At 43.4% G+C, this 21,580-nt stretch overlaps 1 protein-coding gene across 2 annotated transcripts in view; it reads left to right on the top strand.

Annotated features, from left to right (window-relative positions):
• Positions 1 to 21,580, top strand: part of gpr143 (G protein-coupled receptor 143) — a 161,177-nt gene that overhangs the window by 62,413 nt on the left and 77,184 nt on the right. Inside the window, exons 8-9 of one of the 2 annotated variants that reach the window (XM_038818347.1) lie at positions 1,556 to 1,808; positions 18,654 to 20,978. In XM_038818347.1, the coding sequence (XP_038674275.1) occupies positions 1,556 to 1,808; positions 18,654 to 18,757 (357 nt within the window). In that variant the 3' untranslated portion in view covers positions 18,758 to 20,978. Of the gene's footprint in view, positions 1 to 1,555; positions 1,809 to 18,653; positions 20,979 to 21,580 lie in introns of those variants that run through there. The other variant, XM_038818346.1, reaches the window with a different exon arrangement.

The following is a 21,580-nucleotide window of genomic DNA, read 5'->3' as shown; positions in this document are numbered from 1 at the left end:
CGGCCTGGCCTTCTTCGCACCTCCCGGCTTCTGCTCTGCTCACTTCTCGGCTCTTGCTCAGGTGGTCGGGCCTCGAGCCCCGACGACCACGTGTGCTCCAGTCTGGCTGTCTGGCTCTGCTGCAAGGTATCTGGCCTAGTGGCCTCTGTTCTTTTTGGTTGGTTGCTCACCCTCCTCAACCTTGGCTTGGAGGTCAAGAGTCACCCCACTGCTCCCTTCGACAACCGTTGGCAAGCGCCGCCTCTTCGCCTTGCTGAAGGCTTTGCAGCAGAGGGGACATGCACTATTGTGGGCACATAGAGCCTCTTAGTATGGGGCCCCTCATTGCAGCACTGTGTTTTTCATTGTAAGCCTGCCTCTGGTTTAGGTGGGATTACGGGGATAGAGTGGAGGAGTGGGTCGAGGTAAGATGCTCTTTCGGACTCGATGGGCCGAATGACCTCCTTCTGCACTGAGGGATTCTATAGATTACACAGAATAGAAGACTTTAATGATGAGATAGAAATTGCAGTGGTCACTGAGGAATTGTCATAGTGCCAGTCGTTTACTTCTAATCATTGTGATAGAATCTATGGTTTCAAAGCTTGCATTTCGGAGACCCTAATTGAAAAGGAAAACTGAGCAAGCAAACTGGCCGTCTCAGTTTGTAAGGACATTAAAGCCTGAAACTGAGATTGGAAAACAAAAACATCTGGAGAGACTGAAACTGGTTGAAACATATAAAAGGAGGCAAAGCCATCCGGACTCCAGTGAGACCAGTGGTGCAGTACAGGCAGACTTAAGAAGAAAAGAGGCTAGATAATAGCAAATAAATAGGTTTTGCAGCTGTTTCTGTTAACTTGAAGTGAATATTGGTGGATCTACGCCAGCCAGGCCATCATAAGCTGATGATGGGGAGATGCCGGCGTTGGATGGGGGTGGGCACAGTAAGAAGTCTTACAACACCAGGTTAAAGTCCAACATGTTTGTTTCGAATCACTAGCTTTTCAGAACGCATCTCCTTCATCAAAAGTGTAGGCACTATTATATCATGGGAAGTACACTATTAGGCAATTATACTGAAGCAAGATCTCACAAAACCTTGCGTGCCTTGATTCAGGAACCAAGCGCCCATTTATAACATTGTACCTGTGGGAAAACCAGTTTCGACTTACATTTCAACGTATGACATGATTTTCAGGAACCAATTGTGTTGCAAATCCGAGGAGTGCCTGTATTTATAAATGAATAAGTGAATAAATAAGTTTATTTTTGAATTCTGAGGGTGTCGTTCTGTGGGTTCCTGTAATTTCAGAAGATCGGTGTGATTCCAGCCAAATTATTGGTGGCCAATGTGAACCTCGAAGGACAAATAAAGCTAAAGGTTACCCGTGGATCAATTGTATTTTTTGTTGCTAGTGTTGGGAAAATTATCCCTTTTAACATGATATCTCTGTTTAGAATAGAGGCTGCAAAAGTCTGAAAGTTAAGCAAATGATCCTTGAAGGCCCTATTCGGTGATAGTACTGTTGTGCTCAGTGTCCATTTGTAAACCTAGCCCTATTTTCATTTGCAGAGTATCCTGAATCCAATGCAAGGTTTTCTCAGCACGTTAGCGTTTTACGGATGGACCGGATGGGACTTTGATTTCTGGTTTAAGCAGCACGAGGTACCTTGGGAATTACCAACAACCTCGGAGACGGCGGAAAATGCTTATGACAATCCTGTGGCAGCCTCGCTCAATTATCACGGCTACCTGCAAGAGCATGAAAAGATGATAGCTGAAAATGGTCACGACAATAACGATGAGCTTTCTGCCCTCTCAGAAGGTAATGGGGAAGCAAATGGTTTCTTCGTAAAAATCTCCCCCATCTATCAAGGGCTGTAACTGGCTTTCTAAAAATATCCGGAACAATTCAGTGTCTTCCACTGCTATCCATTCCTTTTGATTTTAATCACCTTGAAGATTTTTGGACTATGTGAGGGGAGTCCAGGGTGTGGATTTATCTCTGACTATCAATATTGGTCCACGATCAACCATCAGATTGTCTGATTGAGTGAAAATCTGTGCTTGATCCTCCTCCTCACTATTGGGGTTGACAGTGGGGTGTATTTCACAATCATTCCTTCTAACTCATTGATTCTCAAGGTCTTGAAAAGTGTAGATTCCTTCAACTATCTGTGAGTTTCTAAAATCCAGTCCCTACATTACCAAGCACTACCTCATGATTTATTGATCATTGCTGACATTCCTTCAATCATGGCAGTGTGTTGCAGGGGAGTTACCCCTGGGTGGCCTGACCAATATTTATCCTTCAATCAATGTTACAAAAAAACAGAGACTATCTGGTCATTATCACATTGCTGATTGTGGGAGCAGGCTGACCTTTGCCCTTACCTTTTTAGTCCCTTCTACTGTTCTTTTCGTTCTTTCTTTCCTACCGAGCCCCCCCCCCCCCCCCCCAGAAAAGATTTAAAATATATGTTTGATGAAACTTTGTCATTTTATTCTATGAAAAATACAAAAAGTCCAAACAGCATCGATAAGCTAAAATAAATAATAATCCAGGAAAGCAAACCGCATCCCCATTGCTCCCTGCTCCCCCTCTTACAATTAACAGTGACAAATTCCTTGGCATACAATATAAACGGCTGCCATTTCCAGCAGAACCCTACAATTGACCCCCCTCACGGTGTATTTTACCTTGTCGAGGTGCAAACACACCATTGTCACCGAGCTACGGTGAGGCACTATGTGGAGTTGCTAACCTCCAAACTCATCAGGCTCCAACTCAATGTTCAGGATTGCCAATATGGTGCCGAAAAGAGAGACCCCAAAACCCCACAAGCTTGGGACAGGAGCTGAACGTATGCATGTGATTTGCTGGCCCTCTTAAACCTATCCTCGATCCCCGTGTCTGAGTGGGTTTCACCCCCACAACCCAAAGATGTGCTGGTTAGGTGGATTGGCCACACTAAATTGCCCCTTAATTGGAACATAAAAATAATTGGGTACTCTAAATTTTAAAAAAAAACTATCCTCAAGCCCCGTAAAGGAACAACCCATTCTGGTCTGGGTTAGGGTCCTGAACAGTACCTTGAGCTGAATCAGACTCAGCGTCGAACACAATGATGTGGCATTCATCCTCCAAAGGGCCTCACTCCACACCACCTCCTCCAATAGAGGCCCTAGCCCATCCTCCCATTTGGCCGTCACGCCTTCCACCGAGAACTGATCCTCCCCGAAAATCCGTCCAAAGATGCCGGACATACTATCCTCTTCCAACCCCTCTGAATCTAATTACTCCAGCATTGGGGGTCATGATTTCAACTACCTCGGCCCAAAGATCTGGAATTCCTTCCCTAAACCCCTCTGCCTTGTGTTCTTTTTTTAAAAGATGTTCCTTTAAAACCTAGCTCTTTAACCAAGCAGTAACATGTCCTAATGTGGCTTGGTGTCACATGTTGTTTGATAATGTTGCCGTTGAAGTCCTTTGGGACGTTTTACTATTCAAGGTGCTATATAATGATCAGTTGTTTTTATTCTGAATGTTTCCCAATGTTTGATGCTTCGTATTGTGGTCTCGAGAGGCAGTAACTCAATTGACAGAAATGCCTGGGTCCAAACTCATGAGATTCTTGTTGGAAGACAAGTGTTGATATGTCATTTGGGCTAAAGGACCAGGTGCTACCCTTTCTACTTTTAACAATACTTTCAAAAGTCCAAGAAGTAAAAGCACTTGGAGAAATACTGCATTTTATATGATATAATGAACCAATTTTTAATGAACCAATATCCCTTTTTAAATAATCTAAATATCTTGATTTCGGCAGCACGGTGGCACAGTGGTTAGCATTGTTGCCTACGGCGCTGAGGTCCCGGGTTCGAATCCCGGCCCTGGGTCACTGTCCGTGTGGAGTTTGCACATTCTCCCCATGTCTGCGTGGGTTTCGCCCCCACATTCCAAAAGATGTGCAGGATAGGTGGATTGGTCACGCTAAATTGCCCCCTTAATTGGAAAAAATAATTGGGTACTCTAAATTTATAAAAAATAAAAAAAAAAATATCTTGATTTCAAACATAAGTGTATGTTCCTCAAAAAGTTACTGCGGATGTTGGAAATTTAAAAGTGGTTAACTGCTGGAAATTCTCACGTCAAACAGTAACTGTGAAAAGAGAAACATATGCGCGGGAGTTTAAGACACTCCTATTCTTCACTGATGACATTTCAAAATGGTGACCACCCACAACATTGTCAACAGTTCACTTCTATGCACGGCATATAAGTTGACTCCTATTTTAGGAGGGATTTTTCCGAGGCTTCAAAAGTTGACTTATATGCTAACATATACAGTACATAACGTAAGAAATAGGAGCAGGAGTGTACCATTTGTCTCCTCAGGTGTGTCCCATCATTTGATTAAATTGTGGCTGATCTGATCGTGGACTTTACTTTCCTGCCTGCCCCACCCCCATAACCTAGGCTCCTCTGTAGTCTGCCAAGCCCAACCTTGAGTAACACCCAGCCTCCACATAGCCCTCAGAGTTAAATAATTCCCCCTCATCGCCATCTTAAATGGGAGTCGCCTTATTTTTTGAAATGGAACTCTCTGGTTCTAGATTTCCCCATGAGGAAACATCCTCTCAGCATCTACCGTGTCAAGCCCGCCTAGAATCACATATGTCTCACTAAGATCACCTTCCATTCTTCTGAACTTTGGTGAGCACAGGCCCAACCTTTCCTCATATGACAATTCTGTAACCCAGTAAACCTTCCTTGAACTCTGTCCGGTGCAATTATAATCCTCCATACGTAAGAAGACCATGGGCGCGATTCTCCGGAAACATTTCTAAGGTCATATGTGGCAGGTTTTTCAGGGAGATTTCCGCCAGTTCCCCACCACTATTCAACGACACTTAGTCATTTTTTAGGGTCCTGAGGCGTTTCACATCGGTTTAGCCCGCACTTGAACTCCGAGATCGGGCCAACAATTTGAAAAGCTGCGCTGACCTCTCAGTGAGCTTCATTCCCCATCCATGAGAAATGTTACCCTCCACACACACACATGGGCACTACCCCCCCCCCCCCCCCCTGCTAGGGGGTCCCCCTCTTCAGGCCCCCCATGTCCCCTTGCAGCAGCCCCTCTCTTCCAGGAGCCTCACCCATTATCCCCCCTCCCCAACCTTCCCGAGGCCCCTACTTACCTGTCCTGCACTCCTCCACTCTTCAAATTCCCCCTCCACCCTCATTTCATGGGCATGGCCCCCTGACCTTTGGCAATGCACCTGACACTCGGCAGTGCACCTGACACTCGGGCATCCTTGCACTGCCACCGTGACACCCAGGCAGTGCTCCTGGCTGCTTGCAATGCCATCCAGGCACCTTGACAGTGCCAGGGTGACAGTGCCAAGATGCCAGCTGAACAGTGCAAAAGTGCCTGTGTTCCAGGTGGAGGGCCAGGGAGCAACCCTGCACTTACCCTAACCACCCAGGGATCTACGATGGCCCGGGAGACTCCCTGGGTGTGGTTACGCATGTTTATGTGGACCAGCACTGATGGACACCCAGCTGCAGTCTCCCTGGGGAGGCCGGAGAATCGACAGAGGCCAGTGGATCCTGGGCACTTGGGTCTTAAATAGATTTACAACCTACTTCCGCACGTGCTATTTAGTCCTGCCCCTTCTGGGTGGAGTTTTGACTCCGGTAAATTCCGCGAGGTGTGGAGGCTGTCCGGAGGTCCATTGGTGGGCTCTCCCGGGATTCTTCGGCTGTGTTGTGCCTTCGCTTGAGCACAACATGGCAAGAGATTCGCGCGACATGAGTAAAGAGTATGCAGTACTCCATGTGTTGGCTCGCCAATGTTCTGCACAGTTGTAACAAGACTTTTGTTGTTTTACTCCATCCCGTTTATAATAAAGGCTAACATCCATTTGTCTACCAGCTTGCTAATTTTGTGATTCATGTACAAGGACATCTAGATCCATCTGCCCAACACCATTTCTGCAGTATCTCTCAATTTAAATAGTATTTTGCTTCCCTATTCTTCTCATCAATGTGAACAACCTCACAGTTTTTCATATTATTCTCCATGTGCCAAATGTTTGTCCACTCACTTAACCTATCAAGATCAATTTGCAGACTCTTTGTATCCTCCTCACAACTTGTTTTCCTCCCTATCTTTGTATCATCAGCAAACCTGGATACAAAATACTGTCCTTCAACCAAGTTATTAATATCGATCATAAATAACTGAGGACCCAGCACTGATCCATGTGACACTCCACTGGTCACAGTTTGCCAATCTGAAAATTACTGGTTTATTCTGGTTTTGTTTCCTGTTTGATGGCCAATCCTCAGTTCATGCCCATATACCACCTCCAACACCATGAGCTCTTGTCATATTAGCAATGTTTTTTTGGGAAACCTTATCAATTGCCGTTTGCAAATGCAAATACTCTACATCTACTGGCTCCCCTTTATCTACCCTACTTGTTATATCCTCTGAGAACACTAATAAATTTGTCAAACACTATTTTCCTTTCATAAAACCATGTTGACTGTTCTTGATTGTGCTGTGATTTTCTCAATGACTTTTGACTATTTCCTTAGTAATGGATGCTAACCTTTTCCCAATGACCGGTGTTAGGAAACTATAGGCCAGTTAGTCTACTTCGCTGGAAAATCATGGACGATTATACCCAGTGCAGCCACTTATTTTTAAAATCTGACCCTTCTTTATTGTCCAATACAAATCAAAGCTTTGATTACATCTCTTATTGTACCATTGCCATATTAAGCTTTTCATTGTCGCTGTAAGTTCTCAGAAAGACTTTGATAGGATGTTACATGATGTGGCAAATTATCAGAACATTGGTGCTGTTTGACTGGTTGGTGAAATATCAGTGGCGTTTTCATTGCTATCGTAGCACAGGTTGACAAGTGTGCATACATTTATCATGTGCCTTTTACCTTCTCTCAATATAGTCTCCTTTTGTAACATCATTATCACTTCTATTATTTAATCATCTCATGGCCTGCACCACAATCATGTCACTTTTTCCCTCTCACTGTTTTCCCTGGCTCTCTTTCTGCTTATAAGCCATTCATCCATAACATCTGTTGGCTCTGAGGAAAGGTCATTAGTCATTTGTGGGCTTCCCAACAATTTTCTCTTACAAATAACTTGATAACATAATTAGCATAGCCCAGAGCTACTAAACACTGTCATCACAGTGGGTTGCTTATTGGGGTTCATCATATAGGGTGTATACTGTGCTTCCTGTCAATTAGAAAGTAAAAGTTTAATCACCTTAGACTGTTTCACATAGACTAAACTAATGACCAAATTCATTCATGATTAATTGTTTCACAGAAACAAATATTTATGCAAAATACAATGCAGCAGTAGTAATCATTAGCAATGTAAACAGCTGAGATGATTGTTTAGTAAAACGATTCATTCCTCCTGGCAATCTCTGCAATGTCAGCCTCTGGTGGTAACACTGAAACTCTTCTCACCAAATTGTGCACACCGTCATGCATGTAATGGCACAAATAACAGGACTAATATCGTCGCCAAGGCTGACGTTTATCCATTTGATTTATTTGATGGAAACGTCTTCTTTAAAAATTGTCTTTTGTAAACAAAACCTTAATAATCTAAAGTCTACCATCCCAGTAAACAATTAGATGATGATCTCATACTTGGCACAATTGGAAATTAATTATTGTACTCTACATGCAATAGTCTTCTTTGTCACTATCCTCGTAAACTCTCTCAAACATCACTCGCTGCTACTCAACACTACTAAGGATAATTTGTTACCTTTCAAACAGAAATGAATAATTATGCTAATTCAAGATTCTTTGAACCTGATGCCAACGATTGAATACTTTAACGTGTTAGGCACACTTCTGCCATCAAAGAAAGCTTTTATTTTTCTTAAGTGACCAAATTGCGCTGTTTTATTACAGTTTAAGCAACTCGGGCTAGTTTGACAAGGGGGCAATCTCTATTTTAAAAGTGATTAACCTTGCTACTTCACACCAATGACAAAGCTCCTCTTTCCTTGGGATATTATAGGACAATTTGAATCCTGGTATGTGTGTTAGGTAGTCAAAGCAATAATAAGAACAATTATATTGCTGATGTCTCATCGCATGTGGTATGAAAGAGGAAAAGATCAGCCGGGCAGCCTGCTCCTGCTTGCTATCTAGTTTCTGTGTCAGAGTTGGACTTGGGAATTCTGCCTCGGGGATGGGCAGAATCGAGCTTGGCAGTTTTAGCCCCCTTAGTTAAATGATACCATGTCCTGTGTGAGTTCAGACTAAGGTGCCTGGTGCTATGAAACAGTATGCCAGGAAAAAGAGCTGTTTTTTGGGAAAAGTCGGAAATAGTTAAAAGCACTGAAGACCGTGTACTCTGCGAAAACTGGCTCTTCCTTAAAGATTCTCCTGGCTTCCTGTGATTTAAAGAAATATATATGCAAGTCCTGAAATGACATTACGGGAAACTAGCATTCAAAGGCTGGTCTGAAATGCTCTACTGTTTTAGCAGAGTTACATTAATGACTTGCTAACTGTGAAAGTGTGAAGAGAGGACTTTGCGATACACATACGGTAGAGTCCCTGGCACTGTGAGGCAGCAGAGCTAACCACTGTGCCGCCATGTCGCCCTGTGACAAGAAATCACGTTTCAGTTCTTTGTCGTTGAGATCCTGCAGCACAACAACATCAAACTTAACACACAGGCAGTCTGCTATAACCAAGTGAGAATGATTTAAATTGACTCCCCTTTAATTCTCCTCATCGGCTGGTCACAACAAAGGTCTTGGGCTGGATTTTCCATTGCCTACATCGATATTGTAATCAGTGATCGGGCGGAGAATCGACTCCGTCTCCCAAATCGGGGCCGGTGCTGGTTTGACAGCGGCCAAATGGCGGAATCACGTCATGCACCGCACATCATTGCAACGGCGTTGGCGTGTCATCGGCAACCCTTTCCGTAATGTTCCGCCCCCGATGGTTCCCGACAGCGTGGGATACGTGTGGTAGTTGTGATCGAGAACGTGGCATGGCAGCTGTGGACTGTGTCCAGCACTGCCACACTCGAACCGGATTCCGTGCCGCTGGCAGCTTCCACGAGGGAAGGTGATGGTCACATATCAGTGGCACGTTCATCGAGTTTAATCATCTTTGGTTTGTGTAGAGCAGCCTGTCATCTGCAACTGTTCGTAGGGAACATGCATCCAGTTGATTACCTCCTTTACCCAGGGCACGGCGGTGAATCCTGCTGCCCTTGCATCCTGTTGGGCTCAGTCCACATTGAAGTGGATGTATTGTGCCGACTGGGCATATAGGGCCTCCGTGATGGCACGGATAGACCTCTGCAGCGAGCTTGGTGAGATCCCGGACAGGTCCCCACTCGGCGCCTGGACGGGCCCCGTGGCGTAAACGTTCAGGGTGCCCGTCACCTTGACGACCACCGAGAGCGGGTATCCTCACCCATATCCAAGTGGAACCAGGTGCACCACGATCTGGTACATATGTTGCACTGTCTTCCTGCCCAGCCGGAGTCCTCGGCATGCCCTGTACGGCACATCCTTGAATGCTTCCGGTACACATGAGGCTTAATGTGGCCTCCTTGGCCTATTGGGCAGCCGGCTCTCCGTCCTCAGCGGTTCTGACCTGTTTCACTGCTGCATATTGCACTGCTGCAGCTTCCTCCTCCTCCTCAAGCTGCTCCAGTTCGTACAGCCACAGGGCATCCCCCAGGGCTGCGGCGACTAGGAGGAAGGCCATCATTGCTGGTTGAATTCAAATACAGTTGTCTGCAGGGGATGCAAGGCAATATGTTAGCATGATCCATACTCCCATGCCCGACCAGGTCTAATGGGCTACATGGTGCCCCCAGTTGGCACTGCGGACTCTGCCCCCACATGTCCCCCTCACCGCACCCCAGGCCCTATCGGTGCCCTCCACCGTGGGGACCTCTGCCTCTGGCATCCATCCCTGCTGACAAGGGTATCGTTGGCTGCCTATGCCAGTGGTACGCTCCGTGGCACCTATCCGGTGCACCCATAGGGGCTACAGTGGGTGTTGCCCTGATGCCCTGCCGGGGGGTGGCGGCCGGGTGGGGGTATTGCAGAATGTGGGAGCGCCCATATGGCCGGTGTCACTCTGCAGAACCAAGGCCAAGGTGGGTGGTTAGTGGGGTGCACACCAAGCTGGCTGCTGGCAACCCCGCCCCGCTGTTGGCAAGGCCCTTCCACACACCAGACAGTGTCTGGCCCGGCAGCTAATGGTCGCGTCTCTGTGTGTCGTAATTCCACCCTCACCCGTACCAGCCACGATTTGTAAAAGCACAAGTGAAGCCCGCCGTCGGGACTTTGGCCCATTGGAGGTGGAGAATACCATCAGGCCCGCTAATGATATGCCACTGGTGTTTACTGTACGTGCACTCTGGAACGCATTGACACTGCTATCAAGGCATTGGAGAATTGTGATTTGTAGTGAAACGGGCGCCCGCCACTATTTCGGTGTGGGAACCGATTCTCCACACAATCGCGTTTCCCGATTCTGGCCGTGGCCGATGGAGAATTCCACCCTATGTTCTCCTGCCAGAGGTGAATTGCAACCGGTTGTTTGTGAGCGCAAACCAGTGAGCAATTCAGTGTTCCATGCAATGCAAAATTTATACACGGTGTAAAATATGAACGATACCCAGGGAATCTCACTATCCTGAGCGGGTGACCTGATAGCGAGGTCCCCATGGCCAGCCACGCATCGCAAATCAGTCCAAAATCCCCTGAACCTCCCGTCGCACTGCACAGCAACCCCACACTCCCTGGGTGACCCCCTACCACAAAGTGCAGGGGTCACCTGCCCTGCCCCACAGAGAACCCTGTGGTATGGAGACCCCTCCACAGGAACCCCTGTAATAGGGTAACCTCCCACAGCGACCCCTGTAATAGGGGAACCCCCCCAGAGATCCCCTGCCTAATATGGCCCTGCCCTCAAGAAATGAGAGCCTTGTCTGGAAGCTAAAGGGAAGTCTAGACAGGGGCACTGAGAAGAATTACAGCTATAACACATAGCACCACATGTCCATTCCTAGGAGGAGAGCAGCTTTGACGTGCGTCTTGTTCCACAGATCCATTAGCTGAAATCCATTCATAGCTTTCTAGTAGTGCGCTGTGATTGACAGTTCTACAAATCATCTGCAGCTTTCATTCATTTATCTCCCTTCACTGTTCAGTGGCTTGGAAGTGATGAAACCCCAATATTTGTAAAAATTGACCAAATCAAAGAGAGGTAAGTGCATTCCCATCATTCAGCTGTGTGATTCACTGCATTTACCTCTCTTTGATGTGATCAATGTTTACAACCATTAGGATTTCACCACTTAGGCCACTGACGTTTGAAGGGAGATGATTGGTTGGCTGTCAAAGATGGGTGATAATTCTGAGGTATTCGTGGGACAAGAGGCTGGTTGTTATCAACAGTTCAAAGAGAAGGGGCAGCACGGTGGCACAGTGGGTAGCATTGCTGCCTACGGCGTTGAGGACCGGGGTTCGAATCCCGGTCCCGGCCGTGTGGAGTTTGCACATTCTCCCCGTGTCTGCGTGGGTTTCACCCCCACAGCCCAAAGATGTGCAGGGTAGGTGGATTGGCCACGCTAAATTGCCCCTTAATTACAAAAGAAAATAATTGGGTACTCTAAATTTATGAAAAAAAAGTTCAAAGAGAGATTAACTCAGTAAATGGTCCCAACTGAATTTACATTCTATTGTACATGACATTGAATTAAAACGTTTGGTTGCAAGTTTTATTTTGCAAACCTTAGCATGAAAAATTATCTGAAGTATTAATATTTGTTACACAAGTTGCATCTGTGTAATATTACACTAAACTGATATTTCTTATGGAGTTAATTATTTGCAGGGATATCTTGGACACTGTTGAGACAAATTAACATACCAGAATCAATACAGTTATTAACCAGTCCCAATCACAGCAATCTCCCTCCAAAGGCTGTAGAGAGAATTCTATTCTGTCCTCTGATGATATCCTCTTTCAAACTGCCTATGAAGTGCTCTTTGGCTGGTTTGCACTCAATCACGTTTGGTGTCCTCCCAGCTGCTCAGAGTTTGTGCGAAACTAGCTAGCCACATGCCCCATGGACCATTGGGGGGGGGGGGGGGGGGGCATGCTTAGAATCATGGGATCCCAAAGCTCAGCTCGTCACCCATGAACAAGCACAGAATGGTCAATGAACAGGAGGTGGCCATTTGGCCATTCGAATCAGCACTGGCACTCTAAGAGAAACTTACCTACTACCACACCCCTGCATTCCTTCATTTCAGCTAACAATCCAATTCCCTCTGGAATGCCTCAATTGAACCTTCCTCCACCATACTCTGCGTCAGTGCAGATCCGAACCACGCACGCAAGATTTTCCTTGTCGTCTTCACTTTTTTTGCCGATTACCTTCAATCCGTACCCTTCATTCTAGATCGTTCCAACAGTTATAACAGTTTTTCCCCCATCAACGCTGTCCACACACCTCATGATTTTGAATATCTGTATCAAATTTCCTCTCAACCTGTTCTTATGGAGCGGCATAAACACCTCCTAGCTTAAATACTCAGTGTCCCTATTGATTAAACAAGGATATTGTATGCTCTTTTGTGAAAGTGGGGGGTGGGGGGGGTGTAGATTAAGGTCTGCTTTATTAACCACTCTGTCCTGCCACCATCAATGATTTCTGAACATATACAGCCAAGACCCTCGGCTCCTGGCTGCACCCCCTTTAGAACTGCACTCTTTAAGTTACTTTCTCTTATCCCTTGTTCTGTATCCAGATTCTTGTGTAACTTACAGGGGTCTATTGAATTAAGATGCTTAATCCTATGCTCATTTATCATCAGGTCACAATTACAAGAAATAGTTTGGCTAAATGAGTCCAGACACTAAACTGCTGTTAAGGAACCAATGTATTTCTGTCATTGTCTTTTCACTTCTTGGCTAACAAGTGCCATGCTTGGTTTTTGAGGCGACCAAGCAGGGAAAAATGCAAGTTCCAATCAAGATCTGTAAATACCCTCTCAATACGTGGACTATTTTTTCTTACTCAGCATTCACTGTGTAAAGAGTCTTTCCTGTTGATTCTCTTATGTCCCCTTACTTTATTTTTTTGCCATTATAATTTTTGTTCCATGGATGCTTAATGGACATGGATCTTTAAATCAAGTAACAGAGAGAATGAGGAATTCAAGCAGTTGTAACATAATATCTGGTACTAGTGTTCAAACAGGAGAACTCGGACTCTGTGGCACCCGTGAGATAAGGTGGGTCTTGGTTTGATCGGCTGGCTGGTGACCAGTGAATTGGCCAAAAGGAGGTTTTCTGCCGGTAACAGGTGGTGATTGGGTCAAATGATTTTCAGAGACCTAAGGAAAGCAATTGGGTCCTGGATGCTGAAGGAGAAGGAGCTGTGACTGCCTGCTCTTGATACATCTCTCTCACCAGAAATGAGATGAGCTGCTAATCTCCGGAATCCAGAGAGAACCTGAATTAATTAAATCTACAGTGAAAACCATTACAGGACTGAAAAAGGTGACCTCAAGCTTATTTGTGCTTAAGTCAACCAACTAAAACAAACTTTTTTTCCCCTTTTACTTATTATTTTTCACCCCTCTCTTCTCTGTGTTTGTTTGTTTTTGTGTGTGCGTGTGTGTGTGTGTGTATGTATAGGGTTAAAGTGGGGGATTAGGAATGAGATGATAGTTAACCAATTGTATTTGCTGCATATTTCAATATAGTTCTTGTCATTAATAAAAAGTAAATCATGTTTAAATTTACAAACCTGGTGACTGTAATTATTGAGCAGCCAAGAGCCAAAGGTTTTGGGTATTTTTCTAAGAATTATTTGTTAATTCAATAGTGTTTCGACGCCCGGTCAAGGGAGGCTAAAATTGATCATGCTGTGGCATAGGGTGTCATAACAACCATCAGTTATGTAATGTGTCAGAGTCACTATAGTTAATGAAAAATTGAATCTTGCTTACCAATTGAGGTAGTATCCAAAAGAGGAGACAGTACCAAATGGAGAAATTTGATGATATTTCCATCCAGTTCTGTATGTATTGCATGCAATCATCTTATACACTGAAAACAAAAGAGTTTTATCCTGTTAGCTCTTTGTTTTTTTAATGATATTACAAAGCTTCCGACTAATCTGAAATATGCCTGATACAACAATGTATGTATCTTAACACCTTTTTTAAAAAAGTGGAGACTCAGGTTCTGACCCGTATCAAACTGATGATGATTAATGCTATTGTGATGTTCAATTTGCATATGGAAAGGTAACCAAGAATATGGGAGTGGAATTTCCATGTTTGGGGTTTCCCCAATATCTTTCTGGATCTTGGCCGATGTTTGTCAGACGAGCACCTTGACCAGCTGTTTACACCAGTGTTTTTCAAACTTTTTTCCTGGCGACCTGCTTTTACCAAATGGCTGTCCCTCGCGACCCACACCACGTTCACTTACTACGCAGGTGAGCCTGACCTCACATTTGTTCATTTAAAATTAATATTAATACAATTGATCTTCCTCAGTTCTGCATACTTAAAGCCAAGATGTTGCTTAGCAACAAAATAATTCCACTTTGTACTTTGCAAACGTAACTTACCATCAAACAGTTTTACATCCCCGACACTGAAATTGCTTTTTCTGTCCAATCGGGCTTATCCAATGTGAAGCTGAGATTTAACTCTGGGCTCCAACGCGCCAAAATGCTGCTTAATCGATCTGAAGATGTGACACGCCGCAAACCATCCCATCTACCTAAACACATTCGCTGATCTGGTAGCGCTGTATCAACTTGAATTCAGCTATAAAGAAATATGATGAATTTTATTCCTCTCGTTAACATATAAATTAAAAATAAATGTCCAGCACCAGACGATACACACTAATTTACAGTGCAACAGCCATCCACATGTTTCAGATGTCGTCTCATTTTGAAATTGATTCAGGACATTGACAGGATGCAGAGCTGGGCTGAGAAGTGGCAGATGGAGTTCAACGTAGATTAATGTGAAGTGATTCATTTTGGAAGGTCAAATTTGAATGCTGAATACAGGGTTAAAGGCAGGATTCTTGGAAGTGTGGAGGAACAGAGGGATCTTGGGGTCCATGTACATAGATCCCTCAAAATTGCCACCCAGATTGATAGGGTTGTTAAGAAGGCCTGTGGTGGGGCAGCATGGTGGTGTAGTGGTAGCACTGCAGTCTCATGGCGCCGAGGTCCCAGGTTCGATCCCGGCTCTGGGTCACTGTCCATGTGGAGTTTGCACATTCACTTCGTGTTTGCGTGGGTTTCGCCCCCACAACCCAAAAGATGTGCAAGGTAGGTGGATTGAAAATGCTAAATTGCCCCTTAATTGGAAAAAATGAATTGGGTACTCTAAATTTTTTTTAAAAAGGCGTATATTGTGTTGGCTTTCATTAACAGCGGGATTGAGTTTAAGAGCTGTGAGATTTTGCTGCAGCTTTATAAAACCCTAGTTGGACCACGCTTGGAATATTGTGTCCAGTTCTGATCACCTCAGTATAGGAAGGATGTGGATGCTTTGGAGAGGGTGCAGAGGAAATTTACCAGGATGCTGCCTGGACTGGAGGGAATGTATTTGAGGAAAGGTTGAGGGAGCTAGGGCTTTTCTCACTGGAGCGAAGAAGGCAGAGAGGTGACTTGATAAGAGGTGTATAAGGTGATGAGAGGCATGAACAGAGTGGATAGCCAGAGACTTTTCCCCAGGGCGGAAATGGCTGTCATGAGGGGACATAATTTTAAGGTGATTAGAGGAAGGTATAGGGGAGATGTCAGAGGTAGGTTATTTACACAGAGTGGTGGGCATGGGGAATGCACGGCCAGCAGAGGTGGTGGAGTCAGAGTCATTAGGGACATTTAAGTGACTCTTGGACTTGCACGTGGACAGCAGCAAATTGAAGGAGTGTAGGTTAGGTTGATCATAGATTAGGTTATATGGTCGGCACAACATTGTGGCATCATGAACATAGAACTGTGCTGTACTGTTCTATGTAACAGCAAAATATTTCAGTGCGCACGGGGAGGAATACTGAGTTGGAGTGTGAGATAATGGCAATGCTCGTCAAATTCGGAAGCCATTACCTGCCTTCGTGATGGGAATTTGTGACTCGGGCAGAGTCCACTGACCAGGCAAGCTGCAGTATTGCTCTGTGGTCGCAATCTAAACAGGATTCACTGCACATTTAAAAATACACCTCCCTCCCAATTCTTACCTTTTCCTTTCATAAAGTGTACGTAACTTGAATTGTGGTAGACAGTACTAAACTTTTCCTCCACATCAAAAAAATCTCATGCTGGCCATGTTATTGTTTGAGAAGTCCTCATTGTAACACTGCCTTCTACAAAATGCACGCTATAAACAGAACAGAACCGTGCCTTAATGTAGCGCCTCACCTGTGTTGATCCCACAGCCATTCCAAATATTAGGTTTCATAATGAAACATTGTATTTGTGTATTGGCTAGGCATTAAATTTAACCTTATGAATCTGTACATTATTTTTGAACAGGATCACATTAGAACGGATTTACCCAGAGAGAAAACAGAAAGATCAGGTGATCTTTGACAATCCATTTTGACGACCCGTTTTTCAACACGGTGGGTCACACCCTCCACTTCATTGGTTTATACATTTTCTCTTTGAGATTGCCATCAGTTTGGTGCCACACGTTCAGAGTTTGGAAAAAAACCGTATTTGAACTCCAGGAGATAATTTTCATTAATTCTGCAAAACAGTAATTCAACATTGCGCTGGATAGACAATCTAATAAAGATTTAAAATTGGAATATATCCTTACTACTTTGTTCCCTTCTGTGCCCTATTCCAACGTGCGTGTATATTAGGCTGCTGCTAAAATGCAGATTTAGAAAAAAAATTCAAATTAAGGAACAATTATCGTGGCCAATCCAGCTACTCTGCGCATCTTTGGATTGTGGGGGTGAGACCCACACAGACATGGGGAGATTGTGCCAGCTCCAGACGGACAGTGGCCCGGGGCCAGGATCGAACCCTGATCCTCGGTGCCGTGAGGCAGTAGTGCTGCCCTCTGTGCCACCATGCCATCCAAAATGCAGACATCTTGATAACTAATCAGATTCTCTTAAACAACAACAGAAAAACATGTGGTTGTGATCCCCTTTGAGCTTTCAGGGTGTTTTCAGAAAAGGAATTTGAGAAGAGGAGGGTAGTGATTGGAGTGTTCAAAATTATTGAAGGGTTTGAGAGAGTAAATAGTGAAAAACTGATTTCCATTCATCAGTGAAGGATGGCACAGTGGTTAGAACTGCTGCCTCTTAGCACCTGGGTTCAATCTCAGCCTTTGGTGACTGTGGAATTTGCCCATTCTTCCCGTGTCTGCTTGGATTTCCTCCTGTTGTTTAGGTTTCCTCCCAAAGTTGTGCAGGTTACGTAAATTAGCCACTGATGGGGTTGCAGGGGAGTGGGCCTGGGTGAAGGTGCTCTTTTTGAGGGTTGGTGCACTATGGGCCAAATGGCCTCCTCTTGCACCATAAAGATTCTACTCATTAATTCTAAGTAGTAAACATGTGATATAAAGATAATACCAGAAGCAAAAATCATTATTATACTATGGTCTTATCAGAAAGGGTGATTGAAACAAACTCAATAAACTCTTTCGAGGGAATAGGATAAAAATGAGTGTGACAGAAAAATATTAAGGTAGGGAAAGAGGAGGCTTTGAAGACCCATGGATAGCTTTAACATAAAGCTAGCAGCGGCAGAAGCATAGTATACTGCAGCACTGTCACTGGGTCAAAATCCAGGAACTCCCTCCCTAACAGCACTGTGCGTGTACCTACACCACGTGGATTCCAGCGGTTCAAGAAGAAATCGCAGTACTGCCTAGGGGTGGGCAATAAATGCTTGCCTATATTGCAACACTCACATCCCATGTAAGAATAAATTTTAAAATCTGTGCGGTAAGCCCATTCAGGAATGTTTGATGGTCTGCACTGTAAACTGGCCCAAAGGTTCTCCCATGTACTTGAATGGTTAACAGAATTTAATTCAAGAGATCTGAATAACCCAATATTTTCACATCAACAGACAAGGGATAACATGGAACACAACAGTGCTTTCAAGTGGTCTCTGTATAGCTCAGGAGATGAATACACTCGTTCAAATATAAGCAGATTGGAGTGAGAGGCAGCTCCAAGCATTACCTTCCAATTTTGAACCACGTGTTCTACCCCTTGAATCAAATGTCTTCAAAGAGTTTTAATTAGCAGGAATACCTTCATTGTCATGAACCTAAGAAACTCTTTCACAGGCATCATTTTATTCACTGTAACCTCATAGCAGCTAAAGTGCAATGCACTGGGTTTGTAAATAAATAAATGTATTTTACAAATTGTTAATTAGCTTTATTTCAAAAACATGGCTGTTAGCTGCAGTTAAACAAGAATAATAAAGTCATAAGAAGTCAGTTGCCACTAGAAAAGATTTTTAAATGTTTCCATAAAACAATTCTATATCAGAAGCCAAAATCAATTTAATGGCACTACAAAGGCACTTTCCTCATTTCTTTTTGCTAGGTTCTGAGACCAGTACATTTGAAATGAACATACCAAGTGACCTGCACGACGCCAATAGCAATGACGCTGATGGTGACTCATTGGAAAACACTGAAAGGGAATAATGTTGGTGAGATGAGTAAACTCAATACAAGCCTTAAAACCACGCTTCACAAATTATTTTTTGAAAATATTTGAGTTGAACGGAAGTTCCACTTCAATTGAACATAACTAAGAAATTGGAAGAAGTACATGGAAAATTCGCAGGAGTCCTGAGTTGGTTTGAGGCAGTATATCGTCGTGTTATGCCTATACATACAATGAGAAAACTAACAAGAATTCCACACACTACAGTGATTGCATTCCCAACTATGTTAAATTTGACATTTTTTAAACAGGGTAATTACTCCTGTTTCTTTGTGATGAAGAACTTCTAGAGGTGCAGAATACAGAGGATGTATTTTCGGAGAGGCAGAATGCAGAGGCAGATATATGCATTCTGATGCCAGAATGGGGAAATCCTGAGTTTATTTTTGACCAAATAAAGAATTCAATTTCCATATGCTATATGACCTCATTGGAAAGTAATTCCAAAGTAATAATCCTTTCAAGTAATTTGTATGATATCGTTAGCTATAACACCAGACCAGAGTGGTTTATGAGTGTTCTGAATCCAAAGAAAGAAATTCAAGTATTGGTCAACATTTCAAATTCATTCTCATTGAGATGTGGTCAGGTTTGTTTGACCTAGAGGGTACTCTGACATTGTTTGAGACTGAAACTAATGTCAAATTATTGGACATAAAGATAAATTGATTTATATTCCAATATGATAGAAGAACTCACTTTTTATACACATAGAAGAAAATAATTTCAATGAAATTTTAGGTTGACTCCCTATTCTGCAACTACTTTATAAATTATAGTATTGCCATGAATTTTACTTCAAATTAGTTACACCAAACTAATAGGAACAGTGATACTTTCATACATTTTATAGGAAATTCTTCGTAAATGATAACGTTTTAGGCAGTCCATGACAAATTTACTTACTATGCACCTTAAGTTTAATTTGCCGGTTTCATAACCATGTCACTTTCCACTGGAGGTGACAAACAATATAATGTAAATTTAGGTTTGATGCCATGAAAAGCTCGGAACCCCAAGGCAATTAGTTAGACAACAGTGAAAACAACTTACACAAAACACTTTCCATCAATTACAATCTTGAAAGCATGCATACCATGTGTGGATTGGTTGATTGCACATTAACCATTAATAACAAAACATCCAACAAAGAAAAATAATTCTACTGGTATCTGATATTTCCAACAGTACAAAAAACAATGAATGAGTTAGACATTTAGAAACACTTCTCCTATTTATTTGCACCCAGTTTTGATATTCTTTGCTATCCTATTTTTGTATGTAACTGTGCTAACCACTGTTTATCATTGTTACAGTGAATGCTTTAATGCACATTGTATGCAGTTGCTGTTCTGCAGTGTCCCAATAGTCTTTTGTTTTAGTGATGTACACAAGAGAGGATCCACCACTTTTATTTGTGAGCCTCATATGTTCTTTTAAGTCAAGGCTTGACAATAATTTTCAGTCCACAAATAAAGTAAACAATCAATTTTTTCCCCCCTCAGGACTGTATCTTAGTGCAACAGCATTCTCTGTAATGTCCATAAATATACCAATGTTTTTGTTTCTGTGTTGCAACCTTTTCCAATCACCAAAATGCTAAAAATCATATTGTAATACCTCAAAAATAACACTATTTCAGTGCAATCCATGGCACATTTAATCTACTGTATGCCTGAAGTTTAATTTCAGAATTTCACAACTGTGCCATTTTGTAACGAAGAGGTGACAGCTGGTATTATGTTAAGTTTACATTAAATGCCACAGAAAGTTACTAACAACAAGGCTTTTAGTAAAGCAATAAAAACTACCCAATTTTTCATGATACCCAATACTGTCTGTAGGTCATTGATTTTGCTGGATTTTAACAGGCTTAATGCTGTCCTTTTTGTTAAAAGTGCCTGCACTGGTGGAGATTATCACTTCACTGATGGACATACCCTGAAATTGTAGGGTGTGTCAACCATGATTTTCTGACCAGGAATACCCATGGATAGAAAACCATGGGTAGTATGTCTGTAATTTTTGATAGGTGCAGCTTGTGGGAGAGGGCCCTCACTTGTCATCCATTTTTGGAAAATTGGCCCTATAACTATGTGAAATGTAGTGAACAGTGCAAGGAAGTAAAGTAAATGTTTACATCTGCGGGACCAATAGGAGTTGTATGTATGCAAGTTCAATAAAGACATTTGGGTGTTAGTGCAAAGACTGATTAATGTATATGTACACCAAGCTTAACCTTCTGTTTCAATAGAAACATTGAATTTACAGTGCAGAAGGAGGCCGTTCGGCCCATTGAGTCTGCACTGGCCCTTGGAAAGAGCACCCTACCCAAGCCCACACCTCCACCCTATCCCCGCAACCCCACCCAACCTTTTTGGGCACTAAGGGCAATTTAGCATGGCCAATCCACCTAACCTGCACATCTTTGGACTGTGGGAGGAAACCAGATCACCCGGAGGAAACCCACGTAGTCACAGGGAGAACGTGCAAACTTCACAAGTACAGTGACCCAAGCCGGGAATCGATCCTGGGACCCTGGTGATGTCAGATCTGCACCTTCTTGCATAGCCCACGCAATTGATCTCAATGAAAATCAGGCAGGATATATAACAAGTGACAGAAATTTTGCACCTCAGCTGGAACTGAAAATTACCTACCATGATCAGCAAATTCAATCATGATGCACATGTAGAAATACCTTAAATGTCACAAATATGTAAGCACAGTGAACAATATGTGTTCACATCAGTAATTTGCATGTGTTTTTTCATTATTCTCCCAAGTTTTCTTCAAATCCT

This window comes from Scyliorhinus canicula, chromosome 14 (genome assembly GCF_902713615.1).
Source record: "Scyliorhinus canicula chromosome 14, sScyCan1.1, whole genome shotgun sequence".
Taxonomy (NCBI): domain Eukaryota; kingdom Metazoa; phylum Chordata; class Chondrichthyes; order Carcharhiniformes; family Scyliorhinidae; genus Scyliorhinus; species Scyliorhinus canicula.
This window is presented reverse-complemented; position numbering and strand designations above follow the sequence as displayed.